The sequence below is a fragment of the Stenella coeruleoalba genome (genome assembly GCF_951394435.1).
Source record: "Stenella coeruleoalba genome assembly, chromosome: 4".
Taxonomy (NCBI): Eukaryota; Metazoa; Chordata; class Mammalia; order Artiodactyla; family Delphinidae; genus Stenella; species Stenella coeruleoalba.
The window spans coordinates 50395515-50411280 of record NC_137149.1 but is presented as its reverse complement, the minus strand read 5'-3'; the positions used below and the strand labels follow the sequence as shown (position 1 = coordinate 50411280).

The 15766-nt window shown below is 40.5% G+C and overlaps 1 protein-coding gene across 1 annotated transcript in view; it reads left to right on the top strand.

Moving 5' to 3' along the window:
- The window catches only part of PPARGC1A (PPARG coactivator 1 alpha), a 347961-nt gene that overhangs the window by 49504 nt on the left and 282691 nt on the right, over nt 1-15766 (top strand). The window contains exon 2 of the mRNA XM_079920481.1: nt 3296-3461. Coding sequence (XP_079776607.1) covers nt 3393-3461 — 69 coding nt within the window. The 5' untranslated portion in view covers nt 3296-3392. The remainder of the gene's footprint in view (nt 1-3295; nt 3462-15766) is intronic.

Sequence of the window (15766 nt, the reverse complement as noted above, 5' to 3'; positions counted from 1 at the left end):
CCATATTCCTGTATGTTCTCATCATGTTTACATTTTGAAGGCGTGTACTTTATTTTATCAGTAGTGAATTCATACTGAGCTACATTTAGTATTTGAGGCTTCATGTTGCTTTCGTTAATTTCCTTGCTAAATGATAAGTGGCATTAAAGTCATGCTATTCTGAGTTTGCTTTCCGAGACAGAGTGACGCTGCATTATTGAACACTTTTACCCTTCCTTTTTAAAATTCATATTTCTACATCATCTATGGAAATTGCCACACTTAATGCTACTATCTTATGAGCAGGAAAAACCCAGGCTGTAAAAGAAGGAGGAAATAGTGGATTATGTGGGACGTGGGTAGAGCAGACTGACTTGTAATGGAATTTATTTAAAATAAAATAATACTGCAGACTTGATGCTCATGATAATGCTGTAGTGAGATTATTTCATTTGATTCTTATAATGACTCTGTGGTAAGGACAGTGTATTGGTCAGGGTAGGCTAGGCTATGCTGTGGAAACAAATAAGCCTGAGGTTTATTTCTTGTTCACATAATGCGTGTTGTTGGTCCAGGTGGCTCTCCAGGGCAACTGTCCTCCATGAGTTGGCTCAGCGTTCTAGTCTGCTTCGATGTTCAGGCATGTCTTAGCAACATATGCAGTCACTGCAGTAGGGGAAGAGTTGGCTAGGAGTCAAGAGCTGGTGATTAAGGTCTCCCCTTGAGAAGTGATAGCCATCACTTTTCTTACATGTTATTGGCTGACACAAGACATGTGATTGATTAAGGCTAATTTTAGGGGGTTAAAGGAAATGCCATCTTGCTGTGTCCCTGGGACAAATGGGAATTAGATATTGATGAACAATAATATGCTTGAGACAATAATACTTCCCTTTTACACACATGGAAACTAGGGTTCAGAAGTATTAGGTGACCTGCCTAGGGATATAGAACCAGATAATAATGGAGCTGCTACTCACACCTTGGTCTGTCTGACTCCAAAGGCTATCTGTTCAACCACTTAGTGTACTGCCTTCCATAAGAACTGAGTCAGCTACCTTGAAGATGATGTGATTCAAATGGTAAAGCTAATTGCCCCCAGTTTTCCTTACGGAGTGCTTTTGATAGAATTTAGAGGAAATGGGGAAGAACAGGTGATTGGTGAGGCTTCCATTGAGTCTAGTCTCTGGGGAAATTTTCTGGTCCCTTTCTCCTCTGGCCTTTCTCTCTTACCCTTCAGGGTAACCTCTGAAGAAGCATCTGAATATTATGGATAAAAGAGAGGAGCTGAGCAAGTAAAGGAGCGATTTTGCATTTCTCTGCTTTGCTAGAGGTGGAAGGTATAGTCTTGTAATTATTAAAGGGATAACAGTGTCAAGGTAGGCCTGTACGGCAATTTGTAGCCTACATAACATGTCCATATCTAATCTGAAGATGAGAGCAAACCTCAGTGTACTAATTGACCCATATCAGTGAGGTGTGGTTGTCAGAATAGCCAATGGGACCTGGGACTGCATCAGTGAAAGGAACTGACTAACATGAAGTAGAGGTGGAGAACGCAGGCCTTGGGGTCACATCTGGGCTACCCTCTGACCCATCACCTAGGCAAATACCTTTGTCTGTCTTGGACTTTTCACTGTAAATCAGGAGCAAAATGATGACTTCACAGTATACTCATAAAGGATAAATGATGTAAGGTTAATAAAGTACTTGCAGTACCGGGTGTATAGGTCCATGCTCAGTAAATGCTGGCTGTTCTTCTTATTATGTTGGTTGTTAGTGTGAGGATTTTTAAAATAAGGCATGTGATTATTAGGCTCTACGTGCAATGATAGACCATAGCGGGGATATTACAATCACTTCTGGAATATTAGAATCACTATCACTAGAGATAATGAAATATATTTTGAGGCTGGCATCCAGGTTGGAGAGTTTACCTGAAACCATCTTCCATGGTTTGCTGAAGAAACTAGCAAGACCTAACTTGGAAAAGAGATACTTTAGCAGTGGTTTGAGGGCGTGGGCTGCTACTGTCTTTGGATCTCTGAAAGGTTGTCCTACAGAATAGGCTCTAGTATTCTTTATGGAATTAAGAAACAGTACAGCCATGGAAGTTGCAGGGAGAAGGATATCAGTTCACTGTGGGACAGAAGAATCAACCATGGAATTGGACTGTCTTGGGAAGTAGTGAGTTTACTGTCATTGGTGGTAAGAACATTGTTCACATGGGTATTGGCAGGATCTTGGGCATTCAGGCATCAGCTGAGTGATTAGATTAGAGAAACCTTAAATGATACTCAACACTGAGTTTTGTGATTCTAATCCTGGGCACTCAATAGAATCATCCAGTGGGATTTAAAAAAATATAGCAGTGTCTTGGGCCCTACCCTAGACCAATTAAATCAGAATCTCTAGGGGTGAGGCTCCTGTAACAGTATTTTCACAAGCTTTCCAGTTGATTCTGTTGTGTAGCCAAGTTTGATAACCACTGTTTCAACAGAAAGAAGCAGGTGCCATTGGCAGTAGCGCCTCTCTTAAAACTGTAGGTGATCAGTTTTGAATAGCAGGAGAGAGTATCATTCTGTGTGAGAAATAGTAATGGAACAGGGCAGAGTCTGGTTGGGTTTGGCTTCGTTGAGCCCCCAATATTGAGAAGTCCATCCAAACTGAAGCCTCTGGTCATTTTGGCTAATGGTTTTGGTAAAGGGTTGAGGTCCATGTTCAGTTTAAACACACAACTTCCTAGAAGGGGGAAACCAGAGACTGTAGACACTCAAGATTCAACTATAGGAAAAGTCTATTTTCCCCCAAAGGGACTTGCTATTATTCATGTTTACTGGCTGCTGAGTGATTCATCCGGTGTTGAGGGAGATGTGCTCAAATGAAATGTGTTGCTTCTATGTAAAGTAGCTTATTTCTTCTAGGATACTCCGGCCCACTGATGCAACCCTGCAGAACAATGCAAATCCTGCTGTGAGAGTGTGTGTGTGTGTGTGTGTGTGTGTGTGTGTGTGTGTGTGTGTTTGGGGAGGAGGAAGAGACAGGTGCACACATAGATATGCATATTTCTAGGTCATAGAGCATGCCTTCACACCTCCCTCCTCTGACCTTTATGCCAGAAACCTAAGAATGACCCATTGTCCACTGGCCCTGGAGCTTGGTTGTTCCTAATCTCTGGATGCTCAGTGGCTGAGCTGGCCTCCTGCCTGGCCATTTGGCAGCCGTCAGGGTAGCCCCGTGTATCCCAAATTTGTTCCCGCGTGGCTTCTTCCTGCCTGATCCCTCATCCTCTGGCATGGCATTTTCTCCATGACAGTCTGCCCCTGAACTGCCCTCGCTGCCGCTTTGGTAAAGGCTTGCAACGAAAGAGTAACAGCCACTGGCGAATCCAGTTTGTGCAAGCAGCATCAGCAATGGATGAGACCTCCCCCAGGCTGGAAGAAGACTGGAAAAAAGGACTTCAGCGAGAAGCGAGCTGGCAGGTAAGTGATGTCCTCGGCCCCAGACGGACCCAGAGCTCTCGCTCAACTCTTTTAGCCCAAGTCTGGGTAATTCACATCAGTCTGTTTGCACAAATGCGTTATCTGCAGACACATCCATTTGGGGAAAGTCATCATTAGTTTTCATTTCTTTGTAAACCATGCAAATAAGATTCCAAATGAATTTCCTCTAGATTCTTGAGCAAGCTAATAGGGTTTTACAAATCTATAGATGTTGCTAAATTTATACTTTCTTAATAAAGCCCCTTGAATTAACAAGTTGCAGGTGTATGTCAAAGGAAGCATGAAGATTTGGTTTGTGTGAGTATAAGTTCATTGCAACATAAAAATTTAATACAGCACCTGTCCCCAGACTTACTTTATAGTGTTACAGTAGCTTGGAATAAGGGGCTTGGTTTTAACCTATTTTAATGAGGTGACCATTCTTTTAATGCGGCTTGCGTGCCTTTCTTATTTATGCTGAACTCATAATAGGTGGAAGCTCTGTGGTATGCAGAAAGTTCAAGCTAAAGGATTCATTTTGGTGTAGAGGCAGTTTTCATTAAAATATGCAAAGCAATAATGTTTATACCTTACAATACCTATTTCAAATTAGCAAAATTATATGCTCCTGTCTCATAAGCTGCCAGCTGAAATCCCTTCCTAAATCCTGTTGAATGGCTTTGATTACTCTTCTTCACATTACACATTACACCTCTAATGCATATTTTTACGCATCCACTCCATTGCCATTTAATTAGACAACAATATTGAAGAGTGATGCCAGAGGTTTGGTTTTTTTTTCTAATGCTGCTCCTTATGGAAAAAGAACGCTTCCGTGCATGAAGCATTTCTTATGGGCGGTGTTGGATAAAGTGCAACTGTGATTTTCCATTTTGTCTGTAGCAGACAGTTTCCTACAGAAATGGTGATTCAGGATGAGTTGATTTTCAACATCAATTTTTAAAAATAATTGTCCCTTTTTATAAAAGGAGGGAAACTTCTCATAAGAGTCTCCTTTGCTATTGAAATTTCAGTGAAATGTAATACTGGTATTGACAGGTATGTTCTGTTCTAAGCCATGTGATGTTAAGTAAGGAGCTTCAGAAAAAAACCTCCTCCAGCCTGTCATGAAATTGGAGTCCTTCCACTTTGAGTGGGAGTGTTATTTAGGAAGCAGGAAGGCATACAAATAAATCTCTGCATGCTACTTTGAGAATGTCATGTGGTAGGTCCCCAGGGGTTCTAAACAAATATTCAGGTATGTTATGGTATATTGATGTGACTTTTGGATATTTGTCTTTTGTTTATGTGTTTTCCTTTAGAGAGTTGGCATCTTATATATAGTCTTCATTTCAAAGGAGGATGAAGGAAGGAAGCATGTGAGGAGATGACTCAGAGATCTCTGTGGACAAAATATTTAAACTAGGAACATGAAATCCAAATGTTTCTGTAAAAAAGCATGTGTCCTATCAATGGGAGCGTCCCATGAACCTTTAGCTTAGTCATTACCCAACAGGCAGATAATGAAAATGTTCTCTCTGCTCCTTGCCTCCAAAGATGTGATTATGTTCAAGTTGACCCTTGCCATTTCCATTATGGTAACCGAAGCTCTCCCTATAGCTCCTGGAGGTCACGGTTATGGGATGGACATCCCAGGCTCCCATTTGACCCTCCCTGACTCTTGGCCATGGCTACTCTGCTTCTGGGCTCTACCCCCAGTGAGGCCTGCCTGCTGCCCACACTGTACAGCCATCTGTGTTGCCATGCTGGGTCCCCACATGCACGGAGTCACCCCACTTCAGCTGATACTTAAGCTGTCCCTAAAGGAGGCAATGAAATCTGATGGCATTAGATGTAAGACCTTTGTCGTGAGAGTGACTTCTTTTGACCCTGTATGGTAGTGATGGAGTTGGGGACAATTTAAAAACAAACTGTGATTGATACTGAAACTTTAATTTAGCTTTAGTACTACATTTCTTGTAGAAACTGATTCCATACTTCTTTACCTAACTAACCACTATTTACCAATCACAGTGCCAGGTGTGTGTGTGTGTGTGTGTGTGTGTGTGTGTGTGTGTGTGTGTGTGTGTGTGTGTGTGTGTGTCTGTGTTGAATAGGATCGCATCTTTGGAGGCAAGGAGCAGAGAGAGCATTTTCATTATCTGCCTTTTGGGAAATGACTAACCTAAAGGTACATGGGACGCTACCGTTGATAGGACACATGAGTTTTTACAGAAACATTTGGATTTCATGTTCCTAGTTTAAATATTTTGTCCACACACACCACTCCAACATTCCTAAGAAGCCTAGAAGGTACATAAGATTACCCCCTTTAACAGATGAAGAAATTAAGACCTAACCTGTCCAAAGCCATCCAGTATTCAAGTCCAGTCCTGTTTGACTCCAGTGCCTGTGCTCTTCCCACTTTGCTGTACCATCTGAATTGAATTTTATCTCATTTTTTATCTCATGGAATAATAGCTTATGAGCAGCTGTGATGTGGGCAGGCAGGAAGAAAGAGAAAGAAAGGGAAAAAGTATGACAATCTTCTAATGGAATAATCAATCTCTGAATCATTAAGGCTTTAATAAAATGTTTTTCAATAGTTGATTTTTTAACCCTTACTATCTACCAGGCACTAAGCTGCATTTCTAATTCTTACAAGTACTCTGACAGATATTATTTATTCATCTTATACAGATGGGGAAACTGAGGCTCAGCTCTAGGAAACTGAGGAACATGCTCAAGGTTACATACCTACTGAGATGATGAAAAGAGATGTGGGCCCACTTAGACTGGCCCCAAATCCTGTACTCTTATACAAGACTGCCTCTCAGAGTGTATTTTCAAATTACATTTTGATCATACATATTTTAACTATCTCATCTCACAATGATGTGATGGGATTCAGTCCTTGAGAAATCCCGATAGTTTTTTTTTTTTTTGTAAATAAATGAGTTGGGCAAAAATGCCTTGCTCACTCATTTCTCCAGAATGTATTTTAATTGGATGCTGTTTGCCTTAAATGAACCAGCTTAACCATGGAGTTGAAAATGAGCTAGATGCAATTTCTAGAATCAACTGTAAATCTAAAAATCCTTTCAAGCTTATAACCTGTACTGGAAAACCAACAGTAGCTGTGTCAGGGTTAATGCTCCTGTTGCCCATGGCCCACTTCAGCTCTGGGAGAAGCTGGGCACCAAGATGGCAGGGGCTTCGGCCACCAGGTAACCGTCGGCCTACTGGCAAACTTACTTAAGGCAGCGCCTTTGCTTCTTCACTTGTAAACCGAGGTGATTATGCTTGAGTGGGGCATTGGAGAGAGGATGGGCGGAGACACCAGTGCTTCATTGCTCTGGTCAATGGTCAGTTGAAAGATATTATGGAGGGGCAAATGGCTCATTTCTGGGTAATGTTTTATCTTGCGGTGGTTCCCTTGAAAATAACCAATGTAATAGTGGTGTGGCCATTGTGAACTCCTCTGTCAATGTTGTCTGTCTGTGTCCATCTCCCCCACAAGAAGACAAATTCCTCAAGGGCAGAGACACATCTCGTGTGACTCTGTGTCTCTGCCCTTAGCACTGAGCCTGACACACACTTAACCCTGATGATGTTTGCCTAACTGAAGGGAATTGCAAATTTGATCTGGAAAAAAGCTAAGGTGTAATGTGACCTCAAGGCCCTGATTGGACACGTGAAGAACAAAGGCTGAGCAAGGCTGACTGCGCTGAGTTCTACTGCTGGTTAGTGAGTAGCAAAGATGGTAATCTCCCTGCTTAGCTTTCTTCCGTTTCCCTGGATCGCTTCTCCATGAAATTCCAATGTCTCAACTTCCCACCTGTAGAATTGGAACTAGAATATATTATCTGTGTCTGTTCAGATATCTTTATTTATCCTGGTACCCATATCTGACAGGAACAATGGCATAAGGGTTAAGAACATGGGATCTAGAGTTAGACTTCTGGGTTCCAACCTTGGTGTCATCAGTTTCTAACTATGTCACACTGGTAACATTTCTAACCTTTCTGTGCTTCAGTTTCCTCACCTATAAGATGGAGGTAATTATCCCAGCTACGTTCTAAGGTGGTTGTGAGGATTAAATGAGTCAATTCAAGAAAAGCCCTTAGAAGAACCCTTCAGTTAAGTACTGTTTAGTGCCCCATAGTGTGCACTATATGTGTCATCTGGATCTATTACCTGTTTAATGAGATCAGCCATTTAGCATTTTTTTGAATAGGTACTGTGTGCAAAGCACATCCATACTTATGTGAGTGAGACAGTGACAGGAGACATTGCCCTTGAACTTGAGGTCATGGTGGAGAGAGCATAGCAGGTCATCACGATTATAGAATAGCCACAAAACGCTCCGTGTATCACAGAAGCACTGAGGAGTAGCCTCTGATCCGTCTAAGGGGTTCCATGGAGGGGGTGATACTGGTGCTAATTAAACAAAGAGAAGGACTTAAGCCAGACAAAGAACTCGGAAGAGTGTTTAGGCCAAAATAAAGAACATATCAGAGGCGGGAGGAGCCAGTTGTCTTCTGGTGCCAGCCTTTCAGGGTGAGGCAGGAGTGATGCAGATGAGTCTGAAGGGGCAGGAAGGAGACAGTTCCTGCATGGTTAGGCCAAACAGCTTCAAACTGCAGTGGAGAGCCATCGATGGGCTTTAAACAGAGGCATAAATAGGGATCAACATTTTTTAAAGACATCATTCTGGCTTCAGTGTGGAAGATAAATTAGACTAACAAGACTAGAGGCCAGAAACCCAGTTAAGAAGCTGCTTCACCACTTTAAATGAGGGCTGGCAGGACTGTGGAAATAAGATGGAGATGGAAGCGTAGATGCGGAAAAATCTAGAGGGCAGGGGCCTCTGGATTTGGTGATCGATTGATGCAGGGAATGAGGGTGTGGAGAGTCCAATGACTCTTTAGGATGGCTAAGTGGATATCAGTGACATCACCTGAAAAGAGATTGCCAGAAAAGAAGGTGGTCTCTCGGCTCATGGTGGGCTGGGTAATAACTAACGAAATAGTGGAGGAGAGTTATAAGAAATATGAATAATATAGTGTTTTATATCAGAAAGATAAACAAAACCTCGTGAGGGCTCAGAAAACCCAGAGAAGGTAATAATATCAAGAATATTGAACAATTACCAAGAGCTTACTTTGTGCCAAGAGCTGTTTTAAGCATTTGTCCTGTTAACTCAGAGAATCTTCACCATCACGGCGTTAGAGAGATACGAGTTGTATCCTCATGGTGTAGGTGAGGAAGTTCCAGAGAGGTTAAGATCGATCACTTAACCAGTCCATGGAGCCTAGGTCAAAGCAGCCTGGATGCAGAGCTTGAAAGCACTTAAGATTATATCCATTTGCATGGAGCTAGGGGCCAGGGATGAGTTCACAGAGTAGATGACATTTGAGCTGGGTTTTTTAAGGAGTGCAATTTGCAAGTAGTGAAACCCTGAGTTAGAATCCGGGCTCTGCTGCTTCACTGGAGGTGGATATGCTCTACTCGGGGCAGATAGAACAGTCTCTTGTATGTGTCTTTGGGTTCAATGGGTCTCCTAAGGTTATTGGCCTGAGTTTCTCAAGGTGGGACAGGCCAACTTCATAGCTCCCAAAAGAGGTTGCATATGGTGAAGGAGGCCTCTAGCAAGGCCAGTCCAGTGCCCAGCAGTCCATGATGTATGGGAGATGATAGGCCTGGAAATTAGAGGGCCTGACTGGAGAAGGGCAACTAGACTTAGATGTGTGACCTCAGGCAAGTCCCTCTTCTGAGATGTTTCCTCCTCTGTAAACAAAGCAAAATACCCACTTCCCAGGTAAAATAATGTGTGTTTAAAAGAATTTGTCTAATGTAAAGCATTAGACAGAATGTAAGATTTTTATCTCTAATAACAGAAAATAAAGTAGAATTGTATCTTTGAAATAATACCAAATACAAAAATAGTTTCGTGTTACTCTCTACCTTCCCTTCCAATTCCATTGCTATTTTGTGTTTCAGTTTCCATGTAGGAAGGGAAAAAAGTATGTGTGAGGTTGTTTCCTCCTCTCAGGAAAGGATTCATTTCTTTATATGGGATACACCTTACATTGGTATCAATGGAATAGTGGTTCGTATTTTGAGTTTACATGATATTTAGAGAAATCTGCTTCAAGATACTAATGTCATCTATCAAATGAGCAAATTGTGATGATAGGGTAAAAGCAGTACCCGAGGATATAGACTGACTAGTTCTAACTTTATGTCAGGAGTATGATGGACCTAGCAAGAAATGGTTTGAACGTAGAAACTGTTAAGAGTTTAGGTTTCTCAGAAAACAAGTTCTGTTTTTCTTCTATTGTTACATTTCTGGCACAGTAGTATGTTTGAGAAGCCCTCTTTTTCTGCTTTCCTTTTAAATTATTTGGAACTCATTCATTCATTCATTCATTTGGTCCAGGAAGGTAAAGGGACGTATTTCTTAGATTCAAATGTCATCGACTTATAAGGCTCAAAGAGACCTTGAGATGACATGTCATTGTTTGTTTTCACCCTCTGTGTTCCTCACTCTGAGCAGAAGCAAGTCCAGAATGCTGAAGACAGATGACCTTCTATAGCTTCTGTCCATAACTCATCCCTGGGTCTAACAAATGATTCTTAAGCTAAGGGAATTCTTCCTTGTGGTGGATTTAAACCGCTCCCATTGCAGCTGAGGACCTGCTCCTTCATCCCTGGAGGTGGAGAAAAACAGCTCAGTCACTGTCCTCAGGAATCAGCCTTCCTGGCCTTGAAGATCATTATGAAAGCAGCCTTCAGCTTTTGCTTCTCAAGGCTAAGCAACTTAAATCCTTAGGTTTAATTCTTCATTTCCAGCTTCTTGAGTTTCTGTGAAGCTTCTCCAAATCCGCTCATTACCTTTGGCTTCTTTTTTTTTTTTATACAGCAGGTTCGTATTAGTTATCCACTTTATACATATTAGTGTATATATATACACTAATTACCTTTAGCTTCTATAGTCTAGAACTTTTCAAGAGGATCTAGCCAGGGCTAACCAGCAGGGGTCACCTGCTCATTTATTTAATCAGCTACTGCACATGTATTGAGCTCCACGTTCTAAATACTAGACCTCTGGGCAAAGTCCTGAGGGTACACAGATAAGTAAAAACAGCATGAGGTAGCGCTAAGAGCCAGGCTGTATCATGGATCACTGCTTACCAGCTGTATGACCTTGAGCATGTTACTTAAACTCTATGTCTCACTTCCTTCATGGGCCAAATGAGATAATGATAGTATCAATAATCTATGTCATTGGTTTGTTGTGAGGATTAAATGGATAAGTACATGTAATGCACTTAAAAGTAGTGGTCGACGCATAGTTATGGTCATGTAACTCCTTGTTAAAGAAAATAAAAATGAAATAAGATGCGGATCCTGCCCTCTAGTTGAACCCACTCTACTTGGAAGGATGAGCGAATAAATAGTTAATGACAGTTCAGTATGTTCGATGCTCTGGTAGCAGTTTGAGCATGTGGGATGCAGGTTCAGAGGTGCCAGAGGAATCATGCCCCAGGGCATCAGGAATGACTTCATGGTTCAAGGAAGGTGGACTGTTGGATGCACGTCTTAAATTCACATATCGTTGACATAAAAGGCTGGGAGAGACCTTGGGATGACACCTCCTTGTTCATTTTCACCCTACAGATGACTGAGTTGGATCTTAGGGGAAGAGTAAGGGCTTTCTAGGTGGTAAAGAGGGTGAAAAGGCACTCTGGTCACAGGGAGGCTTTGTGAACAAAGAATTAGAAGCGTAGACGTTTGGCACATGTTTGAAAGATGGAGGGTGGCTTGTTGTGTCAGGGGGTGTGATGGGCAGTGACGCTGGGAGAGGCTCTTCCATCTGGGTAGCTTCAGGATGTGAGTGGAGCAGGGGGCCCTGCTGAGGCATTTGCCATATCCTTAACCTAACCCGTGCTCCTGGGGCTTTATTTTAAAAAGCTGTAGATGTGTTAGGGAGGCTGCCACAGCATTTGATGTCTCTCTTCTAGGAGTTTTCTTACATTGTCTTGGATCAGAGTTATGTATCAATCCCTAGAGGCCAGAATCTGAATCTTATTCATTTTCCTATTTCTCTCAGGGCCTAGCATAGTACCAGGCACGGGGCAGGCTTAAGTCATGTGTGTTGAAATCAAGTTCGCCGTGTATAACCAGTGCCCTCATCTGACTGTTCAAGGACAACCAATTGTGCTTATGCATGAATGAACACACGCTAATAAATGCATCCAGGGATTTTACAGTTTTCAAATTTGACTCAATTTCGAGCACCTCTTGGGAAGGGAATAGTTTTGTGTAAAACCCAAAAAACCAATACGAGAAACAAATTCTCCCTGTGGTGTCTTTGCCTTTTACATTTGGCTTCCTGTGCTCCTGTGTGCCACATTCACAGCTGATTATTCTGATGGGGGCCCAATGAGCATCGACTTTGTCTTAGACTCTTCCCTTCTCGAACTCGTTCTTGAGCATTGGCTTACATAGGTCACAATCCACGCTGACGTTGGCTACAGAACATTCGAGCTGTAAAGGGCAGATCTTAAAAGAAGGTTGAGGGGGAAAAAGCAGCTCTGGACTCTAAAGAGACAAATGTGTTTTACATCAAGTTCCCCTGTTGAAAAAATGTCAAAAGTAAGTGAGAAATACTCAAGTTGTACCAGCTGGTTGAATGCAGTGATTCTCACTTAGGGTGCAAAAGCTGCAACTTTCTATCTAATTCACTCCTCAATCACTCCATGGCCCCTGTCTCAAGCTCAATTTAAGTTCAGTCCCCAGTACACGGAGCCACTGTACAGTGTATAAAGAAATGACTGGCCAAAAGGGACTGAGGGGAAGACGGAGCCACGTGGTGATCAAAGCTAAGTTACCAAGTAGTCCTGGGATCACGCAGCATCTCTCCCTAGTGCCTCTCACAAAGTCTGTGTAAAATAGGTCATTTCTCCTTTAGCCTTTAAATGGTAATTATCTCCGCCTGATAGGCTAATCTGATCAGACATAGCCTGATGCTTCTGGTCAAATGCTCACCACATATACTGGGGAAACAGACAGATATACTGGAGACTCTGGGATAGTGCCTGGATTGAAAGTTTGCTGCCTCCAGGGCTTTGAATCGAAATGGAAATGGGCCGGCTCTCTGCAGAACCCCATTACTGTTGATGACCGTTTGTCTTTTTCAGAGGAGTTCGGGTGAGCGATAAATAGGACTGCTCTATAGGGAGCGCGTCCTGGAAACTGTCAGATCTTTCCTTACACATGTCAAGTGTATTTCAGTTTTCAAAAGCGCATATCCATTTATACTCCTTTTTCAATCTCATAGAGGCCCTATGAAGGAAATGGCAACCGTGTTATTACAACCAATTGTCAAATGTATAAACTGAGGGCTGACAGGTTTAAGAGCCTTGCCCAGCAGGGCCAGGACTAGAACCTGAGTCGAAGTACAGTCCTGTGCTTGTGTGCTCAAATCCAGCTACCTCTCTCTTCACTGGTCAAGGGTAAGCTTTCCAGAAGCTTGTAAAAAATTGTTATTAAATTAATACTTAATTAACCTCAATCAGTTGTCCCCTTCCTAAAAAAGGGTGACATTTAAAGCTAAAAACTTTTATGTAATCATTTCTGAGGAAGAGTTCCCCTCCCCAACCCAACAATGAAAATGTCTGGTGAGAAAGCAAGATGTTCGTGTTTCTCCATGCTGCTCCTCAGGCTTCAGGCATGGGCTTCTCGCAGTGGTGGGAGTCCAGCAGGGCTATTACACAGTTACCACTATCTGGGGATATGCTGCAGAGACATAATTTTGTGTCACACTCTAAAGACTTTATTTTGAACATGGCTAAATTCCTTTTTTTTTCTCATTGGAGAAGGAGACACACCATTTCCTGCAACTTAGCTCCTTGCCAAGATGTGACTTAAATAGCATCAATCACCTCAATCCCACCTTTTGGATGAATCAAAATTTCAGCGAAGCAAACATCTGAACTAATGAAACCAAATGTTTTCTTTAGAAATTTTTGAAAACTGAAATGGTCAAGAGGTTACACAGTACAGATTTTGTTATTTTTGTGGGAATAATAATGAACTCTTAGGTTCATTGGTCTTCGAACTATACTATGTTTATTAGTAATTGGTTTTGGTGTTCACACGTATCTTGAGGAGCTGTGGAGAAGCATCTTATGTTGCACTTTTCTTGCACTGTTATTGTACTTTTTATGTCTATGTTTCATCTGCCTAAAATCAATCCACTCTTCTCTCTCCCATCTCCTTTCTCAATCAAAAATTAAAAAAAAAATATCTCCTAGTCATCCTTAAAAACTCCTATCACCAACTCATACTTGAAATTCTGGAATATAATATTAGTTATACACAAACATAAGCTCTGAAGTCAAACCAATGTAAAGTTGAATTCTGCTTTGCCATTGACTAGTTGGATAACTTTGGATATATTTCTGCTTTAAAGCCTCGGTTTCGCTACCTTTAAAATGAGATTACAATAGTAACTTTACTCTAAAATGATTATGAAAATTAAAGGAAATAATATACCTAAATCCTTTGGCAAAGTGGCTAGCATGGTGTTTTCATTAAGACCAGGATTATGACAATGTTGTTCACAATCCCATTTATGCCAATTTACTCATGTATGGGACAGAAGTAAGACATAGAAAAAAGAGACAAAAAAGTATATTATCAGCTAAAATTACTGTCTACATAGGAAAGCAAAGATATTTAGAAAAACTGGAAAATTATTTTAAAAAATGAGAGTTGAGTTAGTTGATTCAACAGAAAATAAATATACAAAAATTAATAGCTTTCTGGTGTAGTAGTGATAATCAGTTAGAAAATATGAAGATTAAAATCATTCAAAATAGCACTAAAATATATAAACTATCTAAAAATAAATTCATTGAGTAATTCTGTATGAAGAAAACAGTAAAATTTTAGCAGGAGACATAAAAGAAGACTTGGATAAATGGAAAAGGAGTCATTTTCTTAGAAAGGAGGAATGAATACTGTCAACATGTTAGCTCTTCTCAAATGAATATACATTTTTAATGTAATTCTAGTCGAAATCATTTTGCTGCTGTGGTTTTCTGGAAACTTGACCAAGTAATCTAAAGTTAATCTTGAAGAGTAAATAGAATGAAAGAGCTAAAAAATATTTCAGAACAAGAGCAGTAAAGCAGGCTTTTCTCTAGTGGATATTGTAATGTACTGTAAAGTTATGGTAATTAAAACAGGATGCTCTGGAGTAAGAATCAACAGACAAATGGGGTTGAAGTAGACCAGAAACAGACTCTAGTAAAAAAAAAGAGTTTTAGGAAGTGGATGTGGTCAAGGCTAGATTACATATTAGTTGAAGAACTGACAATTATGCAATAAAGGGTGTTGAGCCACCTGGTTAACTAATAGTTGAAACAACTACATATTAAATTCCAGGGAGAAAGAGTAAAATGTAAAAAAATTCAAAACACACAAATGAAAGGAGAAAATATAGGGTAATATTTATCCGATTCTGAATGGTAAGGCTTTCTAGGCTTAAAGAAAAAGAGTGATAATTTTGATTATGTAAAAATTTAAAAATTCTCTATGTCAGAAACGTAATAAACAAAAACCCAACAAATAATAAAATGGAAAAATATTTTGACAAGTCTGGTCTAAACGGCTTGATATCTTTAACAAATTAAGAGATTATAAATAAGAAATAACCTAATATTCCACTTGAAAAAAAATGAGTTTGGTCCAAGAACAACTAACAAGAGATATATGTTACCAATAAATACATGAAAAAATTGTAATCATATTTGTCAGTAGAGGAATTCAAATTAGAACAACAGTGAGACACAACTGGTAAAGATTTTGAGAAACAATTATGTTGGTGATGATGTTGGTGATGGTGGAATGAATCCCATGTAAGTACTACCTCTGCCTTTTGGGGGAGAGTGTGAATTATTGCCACCTTTCTAGAAATCAACTATATAATATGTATCAATAGCTTAAAATTATTTAAAAACTTGACTGAATGTGATTCTAGAAATAGATCTTAAGGAAGTTATCAGTGACAAAGATAAAACTTCATGTAAAAGGATGTTTATTTTGATGTTGTTTATAATAATAAAAGTTTGGCCCATTCTAAATTTCCAGTTATAGGTTGCTGGTCAAACACACTATGATACAGCCATCAGAAATTGTGTTCTCCATATTTACTGTAGGGAGAGAATGCTTTTTTTTTTTTTTTTTTGCGGTACACAGGCCTCTCACTGTTGTGGCCTCTCCCGTTGTGGAGC